Source organism: Ranitomeya imitator, chromosome 1 (assembly GCF_032444005.1).
Source record: "Ranitomeya imitator isolate aRanImi1 chromosome 1, aRanImi1.pri, whole genome shotgun sequence".
Classification (NCBI taxonomy): domain Eukaryota; kingdom Metazoa; phylum Chordata; class Amphibia; order Anura; family Dendrobatidae; genus Ranitomeya; species Ranitomeya imitator.
Window position 1 is genome coordinate 499,258,280 of NC_091282.1, and position 21,690 is coordinate 499,279,969.

A 21,690-nucleotide genomic window follows, 5' to 3' on the forward strand; every position below is an offset into this window, starting at 1 on the left:
TATCATATAGACCCCTCAAAATGACTTCAAATGTGATGTGGTCCCTAAAAAAAAATGGTGTTGTAAAAATGAGAAATTGCTGGTCAACTTTTAACCCTTATAACTCCCTAACAAAAAAAAAATTTGTTTCCAAAATTGTGCTGATGTAAAGTAGACATGTGGGAAATGTTATTTATTAACTATTTTTCATGACATATCTCTCTGATTTAAGGGCATAAAAATACAAAGTTTGAAAATTGCAAAATTTTAAAAATTTTCGCCATATTTCCGTTTTTTTCATAAATAATCGCAAGTAATATCGAAGAAATGTTACCACTAACATGAAGTACAATATGTCACGAAAAAACAATCTCAGAATCAGCGGGATCCGTTGAAGCGTTCCAGAGTTATAACCTCATAAAGTGACAGTGGTCAGAATTGCAAAAATTGGCCTGGTCATTAAGTACCAAATTGGCTCTGTCACTAAGGGGTTAAAGCACCGCTCCAGTAGCTTTGTTTTGTTAATTTTACTGCTGGAGTTGTGCCACTAATCTAAGCGATCTCCCTGCCTACAGTATTATACTCACCAGCCGCCTCCTTCATCTGTTACTGGTGACGCTTCGGTCAGTCTCCAGCAGTTTGTGACCTGCCCGATCACTCAAGTGTTCACTCAATCTAAGTCTACGAGAGCCAGAACGAGGCCAGAACCAGTCTCTCATAGACTCACAGAGCTTGTGACGTTACCACTGACCGTAAACATAAGGATGAATGACCTCGGGGAGATCAAAACATCCAACACCGCGGAGACACCCTCACATGTTGGTGTCTCCGCGGTGTTGGATGTTTGGATCTCCCCGAGGTCATTCATCCCTATGTTTATAGTCCTTTTTACTAGGCACTGCTCCTAATAGCCAGATTCCTACTCCACACTGATGAGGGGCAAATACTCCGAAACAGCTGTCTGTGGATGGATACCATGTTTTGGCACAGGTGGTTTTCCTTTTTGGATGCTGCCCTTCTGTGGTTGTTCCTTCCCGGTGAAAGACCTGGCTATTTATTGCTTGTGCTGAGAAACACGTGATGGTGTCTCCGCAGCTTTTCTACATGCGTTACCACTGACCGGTCAGTCTGAAGTTGTGGTCACAAGATGGCGGCACAGGACCAGAGCGGCACCGGGAACAGCTGGCAAGTATAATACTAGGGATCAGGTAGCTTATATTAATGGCACCACTCCAGTGCTGAAATTAAAAAAATGCTGGAGTGGTGCTTTGGCATAAAGGAAATCAGTAGTTTGACTCTGTGGAAGTTAAGGACCCATCACTACTCATAACACTTTTGTTATTGTCACTTTTATTTTACTCGGTAGTAAATGATTATTTTAGAGAGAGTCTTCTTTCCTAATTCAGCATTTTGTTGTTATATTTGTCCTATTATTCCTCCTGGAAATTCATGCAGATACAGTGCAAGAAATAAGTATTTGATCCCTTGCTGATTTTGTACGTTTTGCCCACTGACAAAGAAATGGACAAGCGATAATTTTGAGGGTAGGTGAATTTTAACATTGAGAGATAGACTATCAAAAATCCAGAAAATCTCATTGTATAAATTATACAAATTTATTTGCATTTTGTATGGCTCGATCTGTATACTGTTTTCATTGTCAAAGAGGTGTGTTCTTACAAGGTCAGCTTTGACTGGACAATGTCAGACACACCTTCACTTGGTAATTCCCAGTTGTCAATTTATTCACAGATTTCTAGCAGGAATTACACAGGAATGGTAGTAAAGAAGTTCCAGAATTATTTTATAAAGACAAGTATTTTATAGAATTGACAAGTAATGAGAGCACACAGTTGAGGTACCTTCACACTGAATGATATCGCTAGCGATCCGTGACGTTGCAGCGTCCTGGCTAGCGATATCGTTCAGTTTGACAGGCAGCAATGATCAGGATCCTGCTGTGCCATCGTTGGTCGGAGCAGAAAGTCCAGAACTTTATTTCGTCGCTGGACCTCCTGCAGACATCGCTGAATTGGCATGTGTGACGCCGATTCAACGATGTCTTCACTGGTAATCAGGGTAAACATCGGGTTACTAAGCGCAGGGCCGCGCTTAGTAACCCGATGTTTACCCTGGTTACCAGCGTAAACGTAAAAAAAAACAAACACTACATACTTACATTCCGGTGTCTGTCCCCCGGCGCTGTGCTTCTCTGCACTGTGTAAGTGCCGGCCGGAAAGCAGAGCACAGCCATGATGTCACCGGTGTGCTTTCCAGCCGGCGCTCACAGTCAGTGCAGGAAAGCACAGCGCCGGAGGACAGACACCGGAATGTAAGTATGTAGTGTTTGGTTTTTTTTACGTTTAAGCTGGTAACCAGGGTAAACATCGGGTTACTAAGCGCGGCCCTGCGCTTAGTAACCCGATGTTTACCCTGGTTACCAGGGGACCGGCATGGTTGGTCGCTGGAGAGCTGTCTGTGTGACAGCTCTCCAGTCACCAAACAGCGATGCTGCAGCGATCGGGATCGTTGTCTAGATCGCTGCAGCGTCGCTAAATGTGACGGTACCTTAACTCTTTAAAGCAGCTCTCACGGCATTTGATAGTGATGACGTATACTTAGGATGATTGATCAATATCAGATAGGTGGGGTGTCAGGTGTTGAACCCCCATCAATCAGCTGTTATAACCTGGGACAGCAGCTGCATGTAAACACTGAATGGAATGCAATGCACAGCTGCACGCATTGTTCAGCGTCTGCTGCCAGGTATCATAGAACAGAACCTATACACACTCAATGGAGCTGCATAGTAGAACTCCTTTAAAGGGAATCTGTCACTAATTTTGGCCCTATATGCTGCGGCCACCGCCATTAGGGGCTCATCTACAACATTCTGTAATACTGTACATAAGACCCCGATGTAACCTGAAAGATGAGAAAAACAAGTTATATTATACTCACAGGTGTGGTCCTGTCTGATGGGCATCGCAGGTCCGGGTCCGGCGCCCCCCATCTTCATACAATGCCATCCTCTTCATTGCTTCTGTTGCGGCTCCTGCGCAGGCGTACTGATTTGCCCTATAGGCAAATCAGTCTATAGGGCCAAAATTAGGCGTCAGATTCCCTTTAATGTTTTCATCCTGCTACCACCAGAGCTGCTAGCATCTGATTAGTGGGGATGCTAGGTGTCAGACCCCCCAATCAAATCCAAAGGAGGAGTCATCAATATCAGATGCCCAGAGTACCCCATTAAAGAGAACTTGTCAGCATAATTTTGTAAAGTAAAGGCATGGCTGTAAAGGGGCTGTAATATTGATTAAATTGATACCTTTGGTGAAGAAATCCGCTTTGTTTTTGTTCTTTAATCACCATTTGAAATTTTCTGCCGATTTAGATTTCGGTGCACAGGGGCCGGAATGTACACTGGGTCATCTTACTTCTGTCTGTGACTCCCCGGCCACTGCTTTTCCTCTGGTCTTTCAATGACCTGCCACCTTTGCTTAAAATCTCAGTAGTGGCCTGTCAATCAAAGGCCGAAGGCAGACGGAGGGGCCGGGGAATCGCAGGGAGGAGAAGACCCAGTGCACCAAAGTCTAACCGCCAGCAAACTTCGAATGGTGATTAAAGCAGAACCACAATGCGGATTTAGTCATCAATGGTAGCAATTTCATCAGCGCTACAGCGCCAATACAGCCAATGTCTTTACTTCACATGCCAAAATTGTGCTCTGTGATTCTCTTCAAAGCTTTATAGTCTATTATATGCTCCTTTACAGAAAACGATGACTATATATTAAAAAATGAATACAATTTGTCAAATTATGCCATGTTATCCACTCACCTCAGTCGGACCACATCTAGCTCTTTCTGAGCCAGCTCAGTCTTTTTGACAGCAACTTGCGATGTCAGGCCATTAATTTTACTATGCATCGCCTCCATCTGGTGACCAGCTTCTTTTAAATTCAACTCTAACGCCTTTATAAGAGCAACAGGGGAAAAAAATAAGTAAGAGAACGAGGGCACATTAAACGTATACTTTCTAAGTAAAATATGCGTCTACGGTGAACTTCCAACTGTTACGGCACTTGATATAGAAGCGCCGTCAGTGTGAATATATATGTATTTTCATACACCTTCCAAAAGTGCACCATAAGCCTTAAATCTATCATCTCTTTTCTCTTCTTAACCAAAATAATCCATCTGTGCCTGAAAACTTTTGATGAATGGCGCCAGGGTAATATAAAAAGAAGTGAAGCATTTTTTCGGATCCTCCATATTTGCATTCATAACATATGTATTCTTTAAGTTTTATGTGAGAATGAAGTCTGTTGTACTGTTTAATGATTAGACTTTAGAATGGCTATTTGATGTCAGCTTCCTGCTTTGCCGCATCAATTTTTAAAGAGCTGTGGGTTTTAAGTGTAGGAATGTAAATGAATGCAGGTCCCAACTGGCATGTTTGAATACATAAGTTGTTATCACAGCAAATAACACGAAGCATAAGTGCACGCCACAATGTAGTTTGAAAAATCATGCGGGGGAATCCAGCCGCTCGGCAGCATACCTTGATTTTGGCATCAATGCCAGACTTCTCTCCTCTCCACTGTGCCTCCTGCTTCCGAGCTTTCTCCAGGTCAACGAGCAGGTCGGCACATTTCTTGCTTAAATTCTCCTTCTCCTGCTCCACATTTTTAAAAATGGCTGCCCTCTGCTCCTCTTCTTTTCGCGAACTCTTCCTAATGTCCTGTTGGATAAAGTCACTACGCCACGTTATACCTACATGTGCTCCAAACAATCACAAAACGGCTACTCACTGACAGACCCAGAGCCGTGGAGAACGTCTTAAGATTGGGCTTTTATTAGTATATTTTAGCCGTGCAGGTGGAAAGGACTTCGTGCTTTAACTACTTGACAGCTCTGATGAGCACACATATGCAAGGAATCCTTTAATTGATCAAGATGCCTTTGATGATGTCCCCAGCTATTTTTGAGACCCGCACAGACATATCATTCCAGACCTCGGCTTTATCAATTAATAATACCAGTCCCATCAGAATGTAATTAAAAAGAAGCCACATATTCACACTACTTCCAATAGCTCCATATCCATCATTAAGTATTTATTTGAAAGTTATAAGCCTCAGATTTTCGACTTTAAAGCAGTGCTACGCGTGGAGGAATAACTGCAAAGCAGAGCGAGGCCTCGGGCAATTCTTTTGCAGCATATGTCCCTTTCTATGTCACACTTGATGACACAGCATGAAGCAGAGCGCTTCACAGCAAGACAACTGGAAAATGTGTACAAGACAAGGCACCTTAAGCTCCTGACTTTTATCTTTTAATTTTTCTTGGAGGTCATCAAGTTCTTTTTTGAGTAAAGTCTTTTCTTCATCCACAGCAATCTTCCTCTGTACAAGGTTGTTTAACTCCTGCTGCTGTCCGGATGCTCTCTAGAACAAAAAAGAAAGACAATGCAATGCAGACAATGCCCCTGCAGTACTTCAGTCATGTTTCCATTTCATGTGTTTTTCTTCACCGCAGAAAACCCTTTCATTTTATAGGAATATTAGCAGTTGCAAAAACAGATATCAACAATGGAAAAAAACATAACACATGCAGAAGTACGCACAGATGTTAAATAGTGTGACAGCGGAGAGGTCATCTGTCGTGCCGCAGTTTCTGACTACGGAATAAATTATTTCACTATGGTCTCAGTTATAAGCAAATGTTAACTTGTGTGCTTTTTTATATGTATTACTATTTATTTAATTACAGCACTGTAATACAGTGCTTCCCTGCTAGATTGTATTTATGTATACAGAGTAATATACAGCTCTGGCAAAAATTAAGAGATCACCACATGAAAACCCTGTCATGGGCAGCCCAATCTCCAGACCTGAACCCCACTGAAAACCTCACATTGATCACAAGCCATCAAACACCAGAGGCAGTGTGAAATCCTGGTGGAAAGCATGCCAAGGCGCATGAAAGCGTTGAATAAAAATCATGGTTATTCCACAAAATATTGATTTCTGAACTCTTCCTGAGGTAAAACATTAGTATTGTTGTTTCTAAAGGATTATGGACTTGTTTTCTTTGCATTATTTGAGGTCTGAAAGCACGGTCTTTTTTTTAATTTTGACCATTTCTCCTTTTCAGAAAAAAAACACAAAATGTATTGCTTGGAAATTCAGAGACATGTTGTCAGAAGTTTATAGAATAAAAGAACAATTTACATTTTACTCAAAAATATACCAATAAAGAGAAAAATTGGACAAACTGCAAATTTTGCAGTGGTCTCTTAATTTATGCCAGAGCTGAATATAAAATACATACATACACACACACACAAATACAGTTGTGTGAAAAAGTGTTTACCCCTTCCTGATTTCCTATTCTTTTCTGGACTGATGGGCTAGTTTCACACTAGCGTTCAGCAGGGCTGCAGAGGGCTGCGTAGTTCATCCGTGAAGCCCTGCCCACTGCTGCACCTCTTCATTCAGCTCCGCCTACGGCTGCATGCGACCTGCGTACCCTATCTTTAACATTGGGTACGCAGGCCGTGCAGATGTATGCGAATGCCTCCACATGCGTCGTTTTGACACTGCGACTGAAGCAAAGAGAAAAGAAGCCACTGTACAAATGTTTGCACACCACCCATAATAGATATCAAAAAGGAACAACTTTATTGGTAACACAATAATTAAAAGCAATTAACAACGATACAGAAAAATACTCCCCCCATCAAGTCCATGGAAGAATAACTGCTGCAAGAAAGACATGAAAACATGCTTGATGGTACGCATGAAAAAACACCATGAAATAACATACTGCAAAAATGAGTTAGGAACCGAATACTAATGGGTAAATCATCCTAATATAAAGAGCACATACCCCAGTAACCCCCAAACAAGGGGGGGAGGGGGGAAGTGAAAACACAACCTACTCCTGTAAGTATCCCTGGTAGACCAAGATAAATTCAAGGTCTAACACAGTGACCACTGTAGCATATGATAATGCAATAAACCGTAAGCAAGGGTGAGAGGCCAGGAAAATCCCGTACGGAACCCCAACCCCAAAGAACACAGTGAGTGAACGGTTACCATACGATCACCTACAATGAGGATAGTAACCAAGCAGCCAAATAAGAAGCAGGACCGACAGGCGGGAGATCCCAACGCGTGTCGCGGTTACAAGGACCGCTTCGTCAGGGGAAGTGACACTGCGCTGATCACTAAAAAATCCGAACATGTTGCATTTGACGCATGTCAGCACATCGTCAAAACTACGCATGCGGAAGCATCTGCATACATTCGCATGGCCTGCGTACCCAATGTTAAAGATAGGGTACGCACGACGCATGCAGCTGTAGACGGAGCTGAATGAAGAGGCACAGCAGTGGTCGGGGCATCACAGAGGAAGTCCACAGCCTTCCACAGCCCTACCGAACTCTAGTTTGCAACTTGCCTTAGATCTCAATTACTTTGTTTCTCATTTGTTCCAGAATTTTTTGGGATGGCGGCATGTCTAGCTTTTGAGGAACTTTTGGTCTACTTCACTTTGTCAGGCAGGTGCTATTTAAGTGATTTCTTGATTGAGAAAAGGTGTGGTAGTAATCAAGCCTGGGTGTGGCTAGGGAATTTTAACTCGGCTTCCAAAAGATGTGATAAAATTATGTTTTAAGGGAGTGGGGCAATCACTTTTTCACATAGGGAACTGTAGGTTTGGATTTTATTTCTCTTAATAAAGAGCATCATTTAACCCCTTAATCCCATATGACGTACTATCCCGTCCAGGTGACCTGGGACTTAATTCCCAGTGACGGGATAGTACGTCATATGCGATCGACCGCGCTCACGGGGGGAGCGCGGCCGATCGCGGCCGGGTGTCAGCTGCCTATCGCAGCTGACATCCGGCACTATGTGCCAGGAGCGGTCACGGACCGCTCCCGGCACATTAACCCCCGGCACACCGCGATCAAAGATGATCGCGGTGTGCCGGCGGTGCAGGGAAGCATCGCGCAGGGAGGGGGCTCCCTGCGTGCTTTCCTGAGACGATCGGTACACGGTGATGTACTCACCGTGTACCGTGCGTCTTCTCCCTGCAGTCCCCGGATCCAAAATGGCCACGGGGCTGCATCCGGGTCCTGCAGGGAGAACTTCCGGGTCAGGATCAGGCTGCAGCTGCAGCTCTAATCCTGCCCGGCTGTATGTAAGATCACCGATCTGACAGAGTGCTGTGCACACTGTCAGATCGGTGATCTGTGATGTCCCCCCCTGGGACAAAGTGAGAAAGTAAAAAAAAAAATTTCCACACGTGTAAAAAAAAAAAATCCTAAATAAAGAAGAAAAAAAAAAAATATTATTCCCATAAATACATTTCTTTATCTAAAAAAAAAAACAAAAAAAAACAATAAAAGTACACATATTTAGTATTGCCGCGTCCGTAACGACCCGACCTATAAAACTGGCCCACTAGTTAACCCCTTCAGTGAACACCGTAAGAAAAAAAAAAAAAACAAGCCAAAAAAACGCTTTATTATCATAACGCTGAACAAAAAGTGGAATAACACGCGATCAAAAAGACGGATATAAATAACCATGGTATCGCTGAAAACATCATCTTGTCCCGCAAAAAACGAGCCACCATATAGCATCATAACCAAAAAAATAAAAAAGTTATAGTCCTCAGAATAAAGCGATGCCAAAATAATTATTTTTTCTACAAAATAGTTTTTATCGTATAAAAGCGCCAAAACATAAAAAAAATGATATAAATGAGATATCGCTGTAATTGTACTGACCCGAAGAATAAAACTGCTTTATCAATTTTACCAAACGCGGAACGGTATAAACGCCTCCCCCAAAAGAAATTCATGAATAGCTGGTTTTTGGTCATTCTGCCTCAAAAAAAATCGGAATAAAAAGCGATCAAAAACGGTCACGTGTCTGAAAATGTAACCGATAAAAACGTCAACTCGTCCCGCAAAAAACAAGACCTCACATGACTCTGTGGACCAAAATATGGAAAAATTATAGGTCTCAAAATGTGGAGACGCAAAAACTTTTTTGCTATAAAAAGCGTCTTTTAGTGTGTGACGGCTGCCAATCATAAAAATCCGATATAAAAAACGCTATAAAAGTAAATCAAACCCCCCTTCATCACCCCCTTAGTTAGGCTAGGTTCACATTGCGTTAATGGGTTTACGCTAACGGACAGCGTTGCACGGCAAAAATGTCACAATTAACGCCGTGCAACGGGTCCGTTAGCACACCCATTGACAGCAATGTGATTTTCGGGTGTAGCGCATCGCTAGAGCGTGCCATTTTCGGCTCGCGCTAGCAAGGTGCCGTTCTTTTGTGGCGCGCCTCGGACGCTGCTTGCAGCGTCCGCGGCGCGCCCAAGGTCCGATCCCCGATCTTCCAGAGCGGGGACGTTAACGCGACCACTAAACACGACACCTAAAAAGACATTGCATTAGCGCAATCCGCTAGCGCTAAACTGATTTCCCTAACGCAATGTGAACCTAGCCTTAGGGAAAAATAATAAAATTTAAAAAAATGTATTTATTTCCATTTTCCCATTAGGGTTAGGGTTAGGGCTAGGGTTAGGGTTTGGATTACATTTACGGTTGGGATTAGGGTTGGGATTAGAATTAGGGGTGTGTCGGGGTTAGGTGTGTGGTTAGGGTTACAGTTGGGATTAGGGTTAGGGGTGCGTGTGTGGTTAGGGTTACAGTTGGGATTAGGGTTAGGGGTGCGTTTGGATTAGGGTTTCAGTTATAATTGGGGAGTTTCCACTGTTCAGGCACATCAGGGGCTCTCCAAACGTGACATGGCGTCCGATTTCAATTCCAGCCAATTCTGCATTGAATAAGTAAAACAGTGCTCCTTCACTTCCGAGCTATCCCGTGCGCCCAAACAGGGGTTTACCCCAACATATGGGGTATCATCGTACTCGAGACAAATTGGACAACAACTTTTTGGGTCCAAGTTCTCTTGTTATCCTTGGGAAAATAAAAATTTGGGGGGCTAAAAATCATTTTTGTGGGGAAAAAAAAAGGATTTTTTTATTTTCACGGCTCTGCGTTGTAAACTGTAGTGAAACACTTAGGGGTACAAAGTTCTCACAACACATCTAGATAAGTTCCTTGGGAGGTCTAGTTTCTAATATGGGGTCACTTGTGGGGGGTTTGTACTGTTTGGGTACATCAGGGGCTCTGCAAATGCAACGTGACTCCTGCAGACCAATCCATCTAAGTCTGCATTCCAAATGGCGCTCCTTCCCTTCCGAGCTCTGCCATGCGCCCAAACAGTGGTCCCCCCCACATATTGGGTATCAGCGTACTCAGGACAAATTGGACAACAACTTTTGGGGTCCAATTTATTCTGTTACCCTTGTGAAAATACAAAACTGGGGGCTAAAAAATAATTTTTGCGAAAAAAAAAAAAATTATTTTAACGGCTCTGCGTTATAAACTGTAGTGAAACACTTGGGGGTTCAAAGCTCTCAAAACACATCTAGATAAGTTCCTTAGGGGGTCTAGTTTCCAAAATGGTGTCACTTGTGGGGGGTTTTAATGTTTAGGCACATCAGGGGCTCTCCAAACCAACATGGCGTCCCATCTTAATTCCAGTCAATTTTGCATTGAAAAGTCAAATGGCGCTCCTTCCCTTCCGAGCTCTGCTATGCGGCCAAAAAGTGGTTTACCCCCACATATGGGGTATCGTCGCACTCAGGACAAATTGCACAACAACTTTTGTGGTCTAATTTCTTCTCTTACCCTTGGGAAAATAAAAAATTGGGGGCGAAAAGATCATTTTTGTGAAAAAATATGATTTTTTATTTTTACGGCTCTGCATTATAAACTTCTGTGAAGCAATTGGTCGGTCAAAGTGGTCACCACACATCTAGATAAGTTCCTTAGGGTGTCTACTTTCCAAAATGGTGTCACTTGTGGGGGGTTTCAATGTTTAGGCACATCAGGGGCTCTCCAAACGCAACATGGCGTCCCATCTCAATTCCTGTCAATTTTGCATTGAAAAGTCTAATGGCGCTCCTTTCCTTCCGAGCTCTGCCATGCGCCCAAACAGTGGTTTACCCCCACATATGGGGTATCGTCGTACTAAGGACAAATTGTACAACAGCGTTTGGGGTCCATTTTCTCCTGTTACCTTTGGTAAAATATAACAAATTGGAGCTGAAGTAAATTTTTTGTGAAAAAAAAGTTAAATGGTCATTTTTATTTAAACATTCCAAAAATTCCTGTGAAACACCTGAAGGGTTAATAAACTTCTTGAATGTGGTTTTGAGCACCTTGAGGGGTGCAGTTTTTAGAATGGTGTCACACTTGGGTATTTTCTATCATATAGACCCCTCAAAATGACTTCAAATGAGATGTGGTCCCTAAAAAAAAATGGTGTTGTAGAAATGAGAAATTGCTGGTCAACTTTTAACCCTTATAACTCCCTAACAAAAAAAAATTTTGGTTCCAAAATTGTGCTGATGTAAAGTAGACATGTGGGAAATGTTACTTATTAAGTATTTTGCGTGACATATCTCTGTGATTTAAGGGCATAAAAATTTAAAGTTGGAAAATTGCGAAATGTTCTAAATTTTCGCCAAATTTCCGTTTTTTTCACAAATAAACGCAAGTTATATCGAATAAATGTTACCACTAAAATGAAGTACAATATGTCACGAGAAAACAATGTCAGAATCGCCAAGATCCGTTGAAGCGTTCCAGAGTTATAACCTCATAAAGGGACAGTGGTCAGAATTGTAAAAATTGGCCCGGTCATTAACGTGCAAACCACCCTCGGGGCTTAAGGGGTTAAAAACTGCATTTTGTGTTTACTTGTTTTATCTTTGTCTAATATTTACATTTGTTTGGTGATCTGAAACATTGAAGTGGGACAAACATGCAAAAGAATTTGAAATCAGGAAGGGGGCAAACTTTTTCGCACAACTCTATACATACATATATACACATATATAGATAGTAGGGATTCACGCGCTCAGGTAGGCATTAGGTAGCGTTCACACAGGCATTGTGGTTTGGTCCAAACAAGTGCGATTTTATTGTTTTTATAAAACTACAAGGGATTCAAAACCAAACCAGCTTCTTCTGGTCACAAAGGTGTAACCGCAAAGTGAACAGTTAATTCAATTGAGATTATATTCACCCAGGGGCGGTCCCGTTGCGGTCCAGTCAAATGGGTGTCTCAGGTCCGCTCCGGCGCCTCCTATCTTCATTCCATGACGTCCTCTTCTGGTCTTCACACCGTGGCTCCGGCGCAGGCGTACTTTGCCTGTTGAGGGCAGAGCAAAGTACTGCAGTGCGCAAGGCCTCTCTGACCTTTCCGGCGCCTGCGCACTGCAGTACTTTGCTCTGCCCTCAACAGGGCAGACAAAGTATGCCTGCGCCGGAGCTGCGGCGTGAAGACCAGAAGAGGACGTCATGGAATGAAGATGGGAGGCGCTGTTCCGGACCTGAGACACCTATCGGAGCAGTACCGCCCTTTCGTGAGTATAATCTAACCTCTTTTTCTCTTCTTTCAGGTAACATCGGCGGCTTATCTACAGCATTACATTTACCGGTAGCTGCTGCATTTTCCACCCAAGGCTTATACTCGAGTCATTAAGTTTTCCCAGTTTTTTGTGGCAAAATTAGGGGTCTCAGCTTATACTCGGGTCGTCTTATACTCGAGTATGTATGGTAAATGAGGTATCGCTGTAATAGTACTGATCCGAAAAATAAAACTGCCTTATCAATTTTACCGCATATGGAACGGCATAAACACCTCCCCCCTAACAAAAAATCCTGAATTGCTGTTTATTGTTCATTCTACCTTCCAAAAATCAGAATAGAAAATGATTAGAAAAAAGTTACCGTATGTGCCCAGAAATAGTACCAATAAAAATATCAACTCGTCCTTCAAAAAACAAGCCCTCCTATGACTCTGTGGGCCAAAATATGGAAAAATTGTAGCTCTCAAAATATGGTGATGCAAAAACTTTTTTTATTGCAATAAAAAGCATCTTTTAGTGTGTGCCAGCAGCAAAATATAAAATCCAGATATAACTCTGGTATCTCTGTAATCGCACCAACCCAAAGAATAAAGTCTCCCTAATTACTTCTACCGCACGAGAAATGGCATAAAAAATAAATAAAACCAATTCTTCTCCTGCTGTTGATTTTATTCATTCTGTCTCACAAAGATCGCAGTAAGACTCAGCACACACTTATCCTGCGCTCTGTTCTTGCACCAGGGTTTTCTGTATAAGGCCATGTTCACACAATCCTTTTTTTTAATGCGGAACCGCCGCGATTTTGCCGCTGCGGGTCCGCAGCTGTTTTCCATGCAGGGTACATTACAATGTACCCTATGGAAAACAGGAACTGCTGTGCCCACATTGCGGAAAATCGTGAAAAAAGCCGCGCTGAATAGCTGCGGTAAAAAAGAAGTACCATGTCACTTCTTTTTGCGGAACTGCAGCGGTTCTGCACCCATAGACCTCCATTGTGAGGTCAAACCCGCAGTAAAACCCGCAGACGAAAAAAACATCTGCGGGTTTTCTGCGGTTTGTGGTGCAGAACTGCTGCAGCAGGAAGTGCGTGGGCGGAGTGTGGCTGCCCCCCCGTGCTCCAATCCCACCCTCCCATGCTCCAATGCCACCCCCCCGTGCTCCGACGCCCCCCCGTGCCCTCATCTCCCCCCCTTATACTTACCGGGCCTCCCGGTGTCCGTCCGGCCGTCTTCTCCCTGGGCGCCGCCATCTTCCAAAATGGCGGGCGCATGCGCAGTGCGCCCGCCGAATCTGCCGGCCGGCAGATTCGTTCCAGGCACATTTTGATCACTGTGATAACCTCACAGTGATCAAAATAAAAAAAGGTAAATGCCCCCCCCCCCCCCCTTTATCACCCCCATAGGTAGTAACAATAATAAAATAAAGAATTTTTTTTTTTTCCCCACTACAGTTAGAACTAGGGTTAGGGTTAGGGGTAGGGTTAGGGGTAGGGTTAGGGGTAGGGTTAGGGTATTTTCAGCCATTTTAACCCTAAAAAAAAACTTCCTAGAAAACACACAGAAACTGCACTAAAAACCGCATCAAAAAACGCATCAAAAAACGCATAAAAAACGCACCAAAAAACGCACCAAAAAACGTACCTGCGTTTTCTGCCAAGAGCTGCGGTTTTTAGTGCAGAAAAAACAGCAGGGAAATCAGGAATGTGTGAACATGGCCTAAATGTCTGAAATACGTGATTCAGATGGAACCCCCGGGCGGAAGATTGACTATAATGAGGCAAATGGAGGCACTGTGGACCCGTCTAACCTTTGATCCAGCGGTATCAGTCTTTTTAGGTTTGCATAAAAGTACCATTGACCACAATTTTGTTCACTTCTGAAAAGAAGGACACCACTGAAAAGAGGTGAGATGGAGTCCAGAGTAACTCTGCTGCCTCATTGTAGTGCTTGGACCCTCGGGGGTTTCATCTTAATCATGTCACTCAGAGATTTAAATGGAAACCCCAAAGTAAGTACTCCGTCTAGAGCGCCGGATAAATGTGATCCCAAACCTTATGTAAAATGTTCCCAATAAAAGCTTCAACTCAATCGACAAAAAAAGCAAGCCCTCATTCAGGCTTGTCATCTGTTAACAGAAATATAGGGGGCTTCCATGTTACTGGTGGCGCAAAGGCTCTGGAAAAGTGAAATGGCTCATCGTCCCTCAAAAGAAATTCAGCAAATTCTCTGCTTCCAAATCCAAATGCCCCCTCCCCCTCCCTTCTGAGCCCAAGTGTGTCTAAACCACATTAGGCGCCCACATATTTGGCATTTCTGTAGTTATGATAGCCCGCCTAATTTAAAGGTGCGTGTCTCCAGAAGCATGAGCTGGGAATAATGTACTGGTGACTTCAACGGCAGTTTTCATTTTTCAATCAGACACATTCATTGCTGCTTGGGTTCTGGAAAATACCCAGGGAGTCAAAATCATCAGTACACCTGGAGATAAATTCCCCAACTATACCCTAGTTTCCAATATGGGGTCCCTTGAGGAGGATTCTGCTCTTCTAGCAATTAGGGGCTCTGTATATGGAGTCCACAAAATGTTCTAGGATAATCTGTGCTCCAGAAGGCAAATAGCACTCCATTCCTCCAGAGTCTCACCGATTAGCTAAGTAGTACTGTACAGCCACATATGGGGTATTGCCACATTCAGTAGAAATTGAGGGACAAATATTGGTGCCATTTTTACCGACATTTTGTGTGAAAATGTAAAATCTGGGGCTTCACTGCCCAATGGTATAAAATTCTGTGACACATCCGTGGTGTCAATATGATCACTGCTCTCCTAGATGAATTTACTGAGAGGTGTAGTTTGTAAAATGGGGGCACTTATGGGTGGGGTTCTTATGTTCTGGAACCTCATGGACTCTCCCAGTAGGTCATGGCACCTGCAAAGCATAACAGTAAAATCTTGCGCTCATTGCCTTCCAAGCTTTGCACTGTGCCTGAAAAATATTTCTCGTTTACATATAGGGTATTGGCGCACACAGTACAAAAAATGCACCTCAGTTTGTTGTAGAAAAAAAATTCCTATTAGCACTTAGAAAAATTAAAAACTTGCGATTAAAACAACATTTTAATGGGTGTGTAATTTGTAAAATGGGTTCCCATATAGGGGGTTTCTGTTGTTCTGGCACCTCAGTGGTTCTGCAAATGTGACATAGCACCCTCAAACCATTCCAGCAAAATCTAAACTCCAATATGGCGCCTCTTCCCTTCTGAGCTTTGCACTGTGCTTCAAAAGTAGTATTCCCCCACATATGGGGTATCGGCGTACTCAGGAGAAATTGCACAACAAATTGAATGGTGCAATTTTTCCTGATACTCTTATAAAAATGCAATATTTTATGCAAAAAAACATATTTGTGGGGAAAATTGGATTTTTTTATTTATTTTGACGGCTCAACGTTATAAACTTCTGTGACACACCTGAGGGTTCAATGTGCTCACCACACATCTAGATCAGTTCCCTGATTGGTCTAGTTTCCAAAATGGTGTCACTTGTGTGGGATTCTCACTGTTTAGGCACATCAGAGACTCTCGTAAAAAAAACACGTCCGCCTTCTGTTAAAGAAAATTTTGCATTCAAAAAGTCAAATGGCGCTCCTTTCCTTCCGAGCTCTGCAGCGAACCAAAATAGTGGTTTTCTCCCTCACATCGGGGATTGGCATGCTCAGGAGAAATTACACAACAAATAATTTTGAAGTCCATTTTTTCCCTGTTACCCCTGTAAAATTGGATGAAGTCAATTTTATTGTGAAGAAAAGTTAAATGTTAATTTTTAATTTTTTCAAAAAATTCCTGTTAAGTACCTGAACGGTTAATAAACTTCTTGAATGTGGTTTTGAGCACCTTGAGGGGTGCAGTTTTTAGAATGGTATCCCTTTTTGCCTTTATAATTGTTTAATAAAGTTAAAAATTGTTATGAATACTTGCCTATTACTCGTATGTCTCTATAGGTTTTCTTCAGTGTTCTCCTCAGTCCACCTCAACAGCCGTCTTAATACTTTTTTTTTTCCCACAGACCGGAATTTCCCTTCAGCCAACGACACCCGTTTCTGCCCATTATTTGCCTAACCATCAGCACCCCAGCGAGCTAAGGAAGATACTACGCCAGAACAACTAAGGGCCAGAGGAGATGGAGGGTATGATTCTAATGCCAAGCTTTGTTGATGGCTCTGTAAGAAGTGGTGATAAAGGCCCTGCAGTGGTAGATGCACTCTGAGCCAGGGCAAATCTTGAGGAGGAAATCAGGCAGGAATGGGGAGCATAGGGCTCAGGCCGTTAGCCCAACAGAGTCATCTGTTAAGGATGACGATGATGATGATTCTGTATTGGAGAAGACCTGGAAACCTGACCAGGGTGAGGGGAGGAGGGTGTTGGCCTCGGTAATACATAGTGCAGCTGATGTGCCACTAAAGGATCCTTGGACGAAATATCAACTTGTATATCAACTCACATGTAAAGCGCCATGGAATAAATGGCGCTATAAAAATGAATAATAATAATAATAATAAAATAATAATAACTTGTTCTCTTGGTGAGCTCTGGAGGAGGTGACGCCGGAATGTGCTGTGGGTGTAGGAGGCTGAACAGTGCCTGAAAGCTGTGATGGTGGTCATGGTGTTGGCAGTTCCTAATCGGGTGCATCTCGGGTGTGGGAATACTTTAAATGGACATTTTTGGCTTTTTTTTTCCTTTTTCCTCCTGCCAGCAGTGGTGATCATTAAGGTTGAATAGATTTTTTGATGTGCAAACTTTTTTTGTGTTTTGTGACCTCCATACTATGCAACTCAGTTTACTGACATCTAACTCATTATTGTAGGAGACGACTGGGTCACATTCTGGAAAAGAATAGGTCAGTTTTGATGTTTGGTCATGGTTGCTATGAATTATTAGTCATGAATTATTCTCACAAACTATTGTAATTTATTGATTTGTGATTCTGTCATAGCGTATTATTAATTGCCAGTTTTGTAATGTTGATTCAACACACTGTTATGAAAACTGACAGGTTGTCACCGTTTAATATTGAGGGGTGCGGGTTGACCGCCATGATGTATATTTGTTTTAATTGTTTTTATTGTTTGTGGATTTCTGTCCTGACGTCCAAATAAAGCTATATATTTAATTATTATCTTAATCTGAGCATTGAAACAGGTGTGCACGCCCATTTGTGTCTGGTCTTTTTTGCTTTGAATCATGTTATTATTTTTACCACATTAACGTAGATTATGTTTTATCTTCCATTTCGCCCTCAAGATTTACCGGCGATCAGCTCAGACAATTATTACAACTCCCCACACCCGTCATTTAGGAAAAACTCCACGGCCAGCTCTAATATAGTATGAACAGATGCACAATCCATAGTGATTAAAACATACAGACAAGTCATGTCGTTTATGTTATGCAGCCAGTGATGATGAAGGTCCAAACATACTCACTTGAGAATATGATCATCAGCTGTAAACCAACGCTCTGCTTATAAAAAGGAAATTAGAAGTCTACACTGTATATAAAAAGTCCTGGCCTTACATTGTTCTTACAAACATCCAGATAAAAATCTGTATTAAAAAAAATAAATAAAGTAATACCTAAATTTAAAAATGAAATATACTTGAATGTTGTCTTTTTTTCCATAAGGCATTCTGAATGCTGCAGAAAATGCTTACAATGACTCATGCTGCTTCTAACAGCAATTATAAGCAGGTATAATTAGTCTGTGCACACCACATCCAGTAAAGCAAATTATTTATTGATAGCCACGCATAAATAGATCCATTTCAGAGACCTCCCCTACGACAACTCCTATTAAGGATGATCCACTGGATATATTTATGACTGCTAATTAATAATTGATATGGATCATCATTGTAGATTGTAGCCCACCTGCATAAAATACTATAACTGATTGTACTACTATAAGAAAAAAACGGCTTTAGTGAACCAAAAATAACCAAGTGGTCAGAAATGTAAATGATGTTGCCCATCATATCCCATCAGTACATATTAAGTAGCTATATTCCATTTCAAATAGATGGTTCAGTGAAACGTAAAAGGTTAAAAAACATCACTTAAACAATGAGTAGTAAATTGTACTTCTTGGACCATCCCAATCCTTTGTTCCACCCCACCATATAACTTCCTCTTTATGAGGAGGTGCTGATAAGGGGCAAGAACGACTCTCCATATACAAGTGGTCATGTGGATCCTTGTCTTCCTAGTAATAAATGTTCTTTGTAGGAAACCCTTTTGAACAAAGAAAGACACTTTTTAAATCTGTGATGTTAAAGGGAACTTGTCATCAGGTTTCTCCCATATAGAGAAGGGCCTGCACCTTTAAGCCCTATATGACAATTATCGAATGCTATATTTTTGTCCACAATGTGCTCTGCATAAAAAAAAATAGCTTTTATAAATACTCACCTATGGTGTGGTCCGGTCCACTAGTCTTGGTCCTGCGCCTCCTGTCTTCTTGATTCATGTGGATCATGCGTTTTACTCATTCCATACCGTATCCTCGGCATCAAGCTCCTGCGCAGATATGCTTCTCTCTGTCCTGCCGAGGACGGGGAAAACTACTGTGGTGCGCATGCGCTGGCAAAGGCAAAAGCCTCAGCACATGTGCACTACAATACTTCAATAATAAATCAGAACGGCAGAGAGATGTACACCTGCGCAGGAATGCAATGCCGGGGACACAATGTGTGGACACAGGATGCATCATCCACATGAAGCAAGAATGGAGGTCGGCATCACAAGAAGAGGAGTCGGGTCAAGACCAGCAAAGCCCATCGGACCAGCCTGCCCTGTAGGCGAGTATAATAAAGGCTATTTTTATTTTATGGAGCATGCCTCGGGGACTTACATACTGTACTGTATTCTAGAATGCTGTATATGAGAGCTCACAGGAGTTGGCCCTAGTTTAAAATGGGACAAACCAGGTGACAGGTTCCCTTTAAAGAGCTGAATAACACATTTATCATCAAAAGAGTACCAGCATTACAATGGTGCAAGTGACATGCACCAATTTATACAATATCCCAGTTACAATAGGTGATACATACCTCTTCTAGCTCCTGTATTTTGCTGTCCTTGGTTTGCAAGATTTCCAAAACTTTTCTGTCTTTGCTCTCTGCTATATTTTTTTCCCTAATGAAACGCAAAGAAGATTTATGTTACACATTATTAATTCTAGTTTGTACTTAATAATTTAAATTCCTTTCTCCTTAGCAAATATAAAGAGCAAAGAATAAATATATATGTGACCAGTAGCCCCCACAAAACAAATCATTGTGCATATGGTAAGTAGCAGTAAATCACTTTCTCTGGTAGATGTGACATTTTATTTCTCCATATAGGTGGGATCTGAAACCATAAGTTTAGCATTAGAAGAATGAAACACCTAAAAATTGTCAAATACAAAAAAAAGAACCTGCAATAAGGGATTTACAAAAAAAAAAAAAAAAACACTACAAGAAACACAAATATATGGCTACTCCCAATGAATTTAGAACAATCTAAGGCTACATTTACACATCAGGTTTTTGATGTCAGGCACAATCCAGCGAATTCTGAAAAAAAAACGGATCAGGCAAAAGTTGCCGCCAGATCAGTGTTTTTCTCATAGACTTGTATTGGCAGCGGATTGCGACGGTTGGCCTTACGTTTCATCCGTTTTTTGCCGGATCTGTCGAAAATCCATTTTCCAGCGGCCGGAACAAACAGACATAGGAACGTTTTTTCTGTCCGTCGAAAAAATGGACAGCGACGGAGCCGGCGAAAAACGGGTGAAATGTGAGGTTAAAAGATGGAATCCGGCGACCGATTCAGTTTTTTTAACAAATCATGCATTTTCCATTATGGAGTCTCTCTCTCAAACACTCGTTTGTTGGCCAATAGCCATCTCTCTCGACACTCCTCTTCCTTACACACATGAGCCCTGTGTATCGAGTGGTGGTCAGGAAGAGAAAAAGTTTTCAACAGGGAGAGAGAGAAAAGTCAGACATCTGGCAGTAGCTTATTTGCCCCAAAAGAATACGGCTTTGAGATGCCAAATACCCAATCCTTTGCGTACAAACTCAGAAATTCTCTTCATTTTTGTTTACCTTTTTTTTGTGCCCTTTTAAATGCAAAACTTTTTATGCTGTGGTCAAATGTAGCAAACTTTGAGCAGAAATTTCAAAGTTACATTCATCACTTCAAAAGTGGACTAGAGAACATTAGTGCAACATTTTAGCATTTTTTTTAAATAAGTCACAATTGATGAATCAGCTGAAAACATCGCCAGGATACCCCAAACGCCTCCCACAATAGTAAACTTTAAAAAAGGCAAACATACCGGTATATGAAATGGACATTAAAAAATTCCAAAATTAGCACCTGGATACATAGTGGCATGTAAAAAAATTACTGTTATTGTTATCAGTTAAGCTAACAAGTTAACCCCTTAGGCTATGTGCACACGTTCAGGATTTCTTGCAGAAAATTCCTGAGAAAAAGCGGACAAGAAATCTGTGAGAAACCTTGCATGCGTTTTCGCCGCAGTTTTGACGCGCTTTTGCCGCGGTTTTTTCCGGACACTTCCCAATGCATTTTGTAGTGGGAAATCCACAAAAAAACGCAAAATTAATGAACATGCTGCGCTTTCTACGACGATGCGTTTTTTTCGAGGAAAAAAAACACATCATGTGCACAAAACATGCGGAATTCATTCTAAATGATGGGATGCTTATTGTATGCGTTTTTTTGCGGTTTTATAGCGTTTTTATCGGAAAAAACGCGAAAAAAACCGCAACGTGTGCACACAGCCTTAGTGACAGCAATTTTCAGCTTTATGACCAGGCCAATTTTTACAATTCTGAACACTGTCACTTTATGAGGTTATAACTCTGTAGATTGTTTTTTAGTGACATATTGCACTTTATGTTAGTAGTAAAATTTCTTCGATATAACTTGCGCTTATTTATGGAAAAAAAAAACGGAAATATGGCAAAAAATTTTAAAATTTCCCAATTTTAACGCCTTAACCCCCAAGGGAGGTTTGCATGTTAATGACCGGGCCAATGTTTTCAATTCTGACCACTGTCCCTTTATGAGGTTATAACTCTGGAATTTATTTGATATTACCTTCGTTTATT

General features: G+C 41.8%; 1 protein-coding gene across 1 annotated transcript in view; it reads right to left on the minus strand.

Annotated features, from left to right (window-relative positions):
• The window catches only part of CNTLN (centlein), a 537,174-nt gene that overhangs the window by 426,102 nt on the left and 89,382 nt on the right, over positions 1-21,690 (minus strand). Inside the window, exons 4-7 of the mRNA XM_069766280.1 lie at positions 19,618-19,702; positions 5,294-5,428; positions 4,543-4,722; positions 3,820-3,953 (exon numbers count right to left, since the gene is read on the minus strand). Coding sequence (XP_069622381.1) covers positions 3,820-3,953; positions 4,543-4,722; positions 5,294-5,428; positions 19,618-19,702 — 534 coding nt within the window. The remainder of the gene's footprint in view (positions 1-3,819; positions 3,954-4,542; positions 4,723-5,293; positions 5,429-19,617; positions 19,703-21,690) is intronic.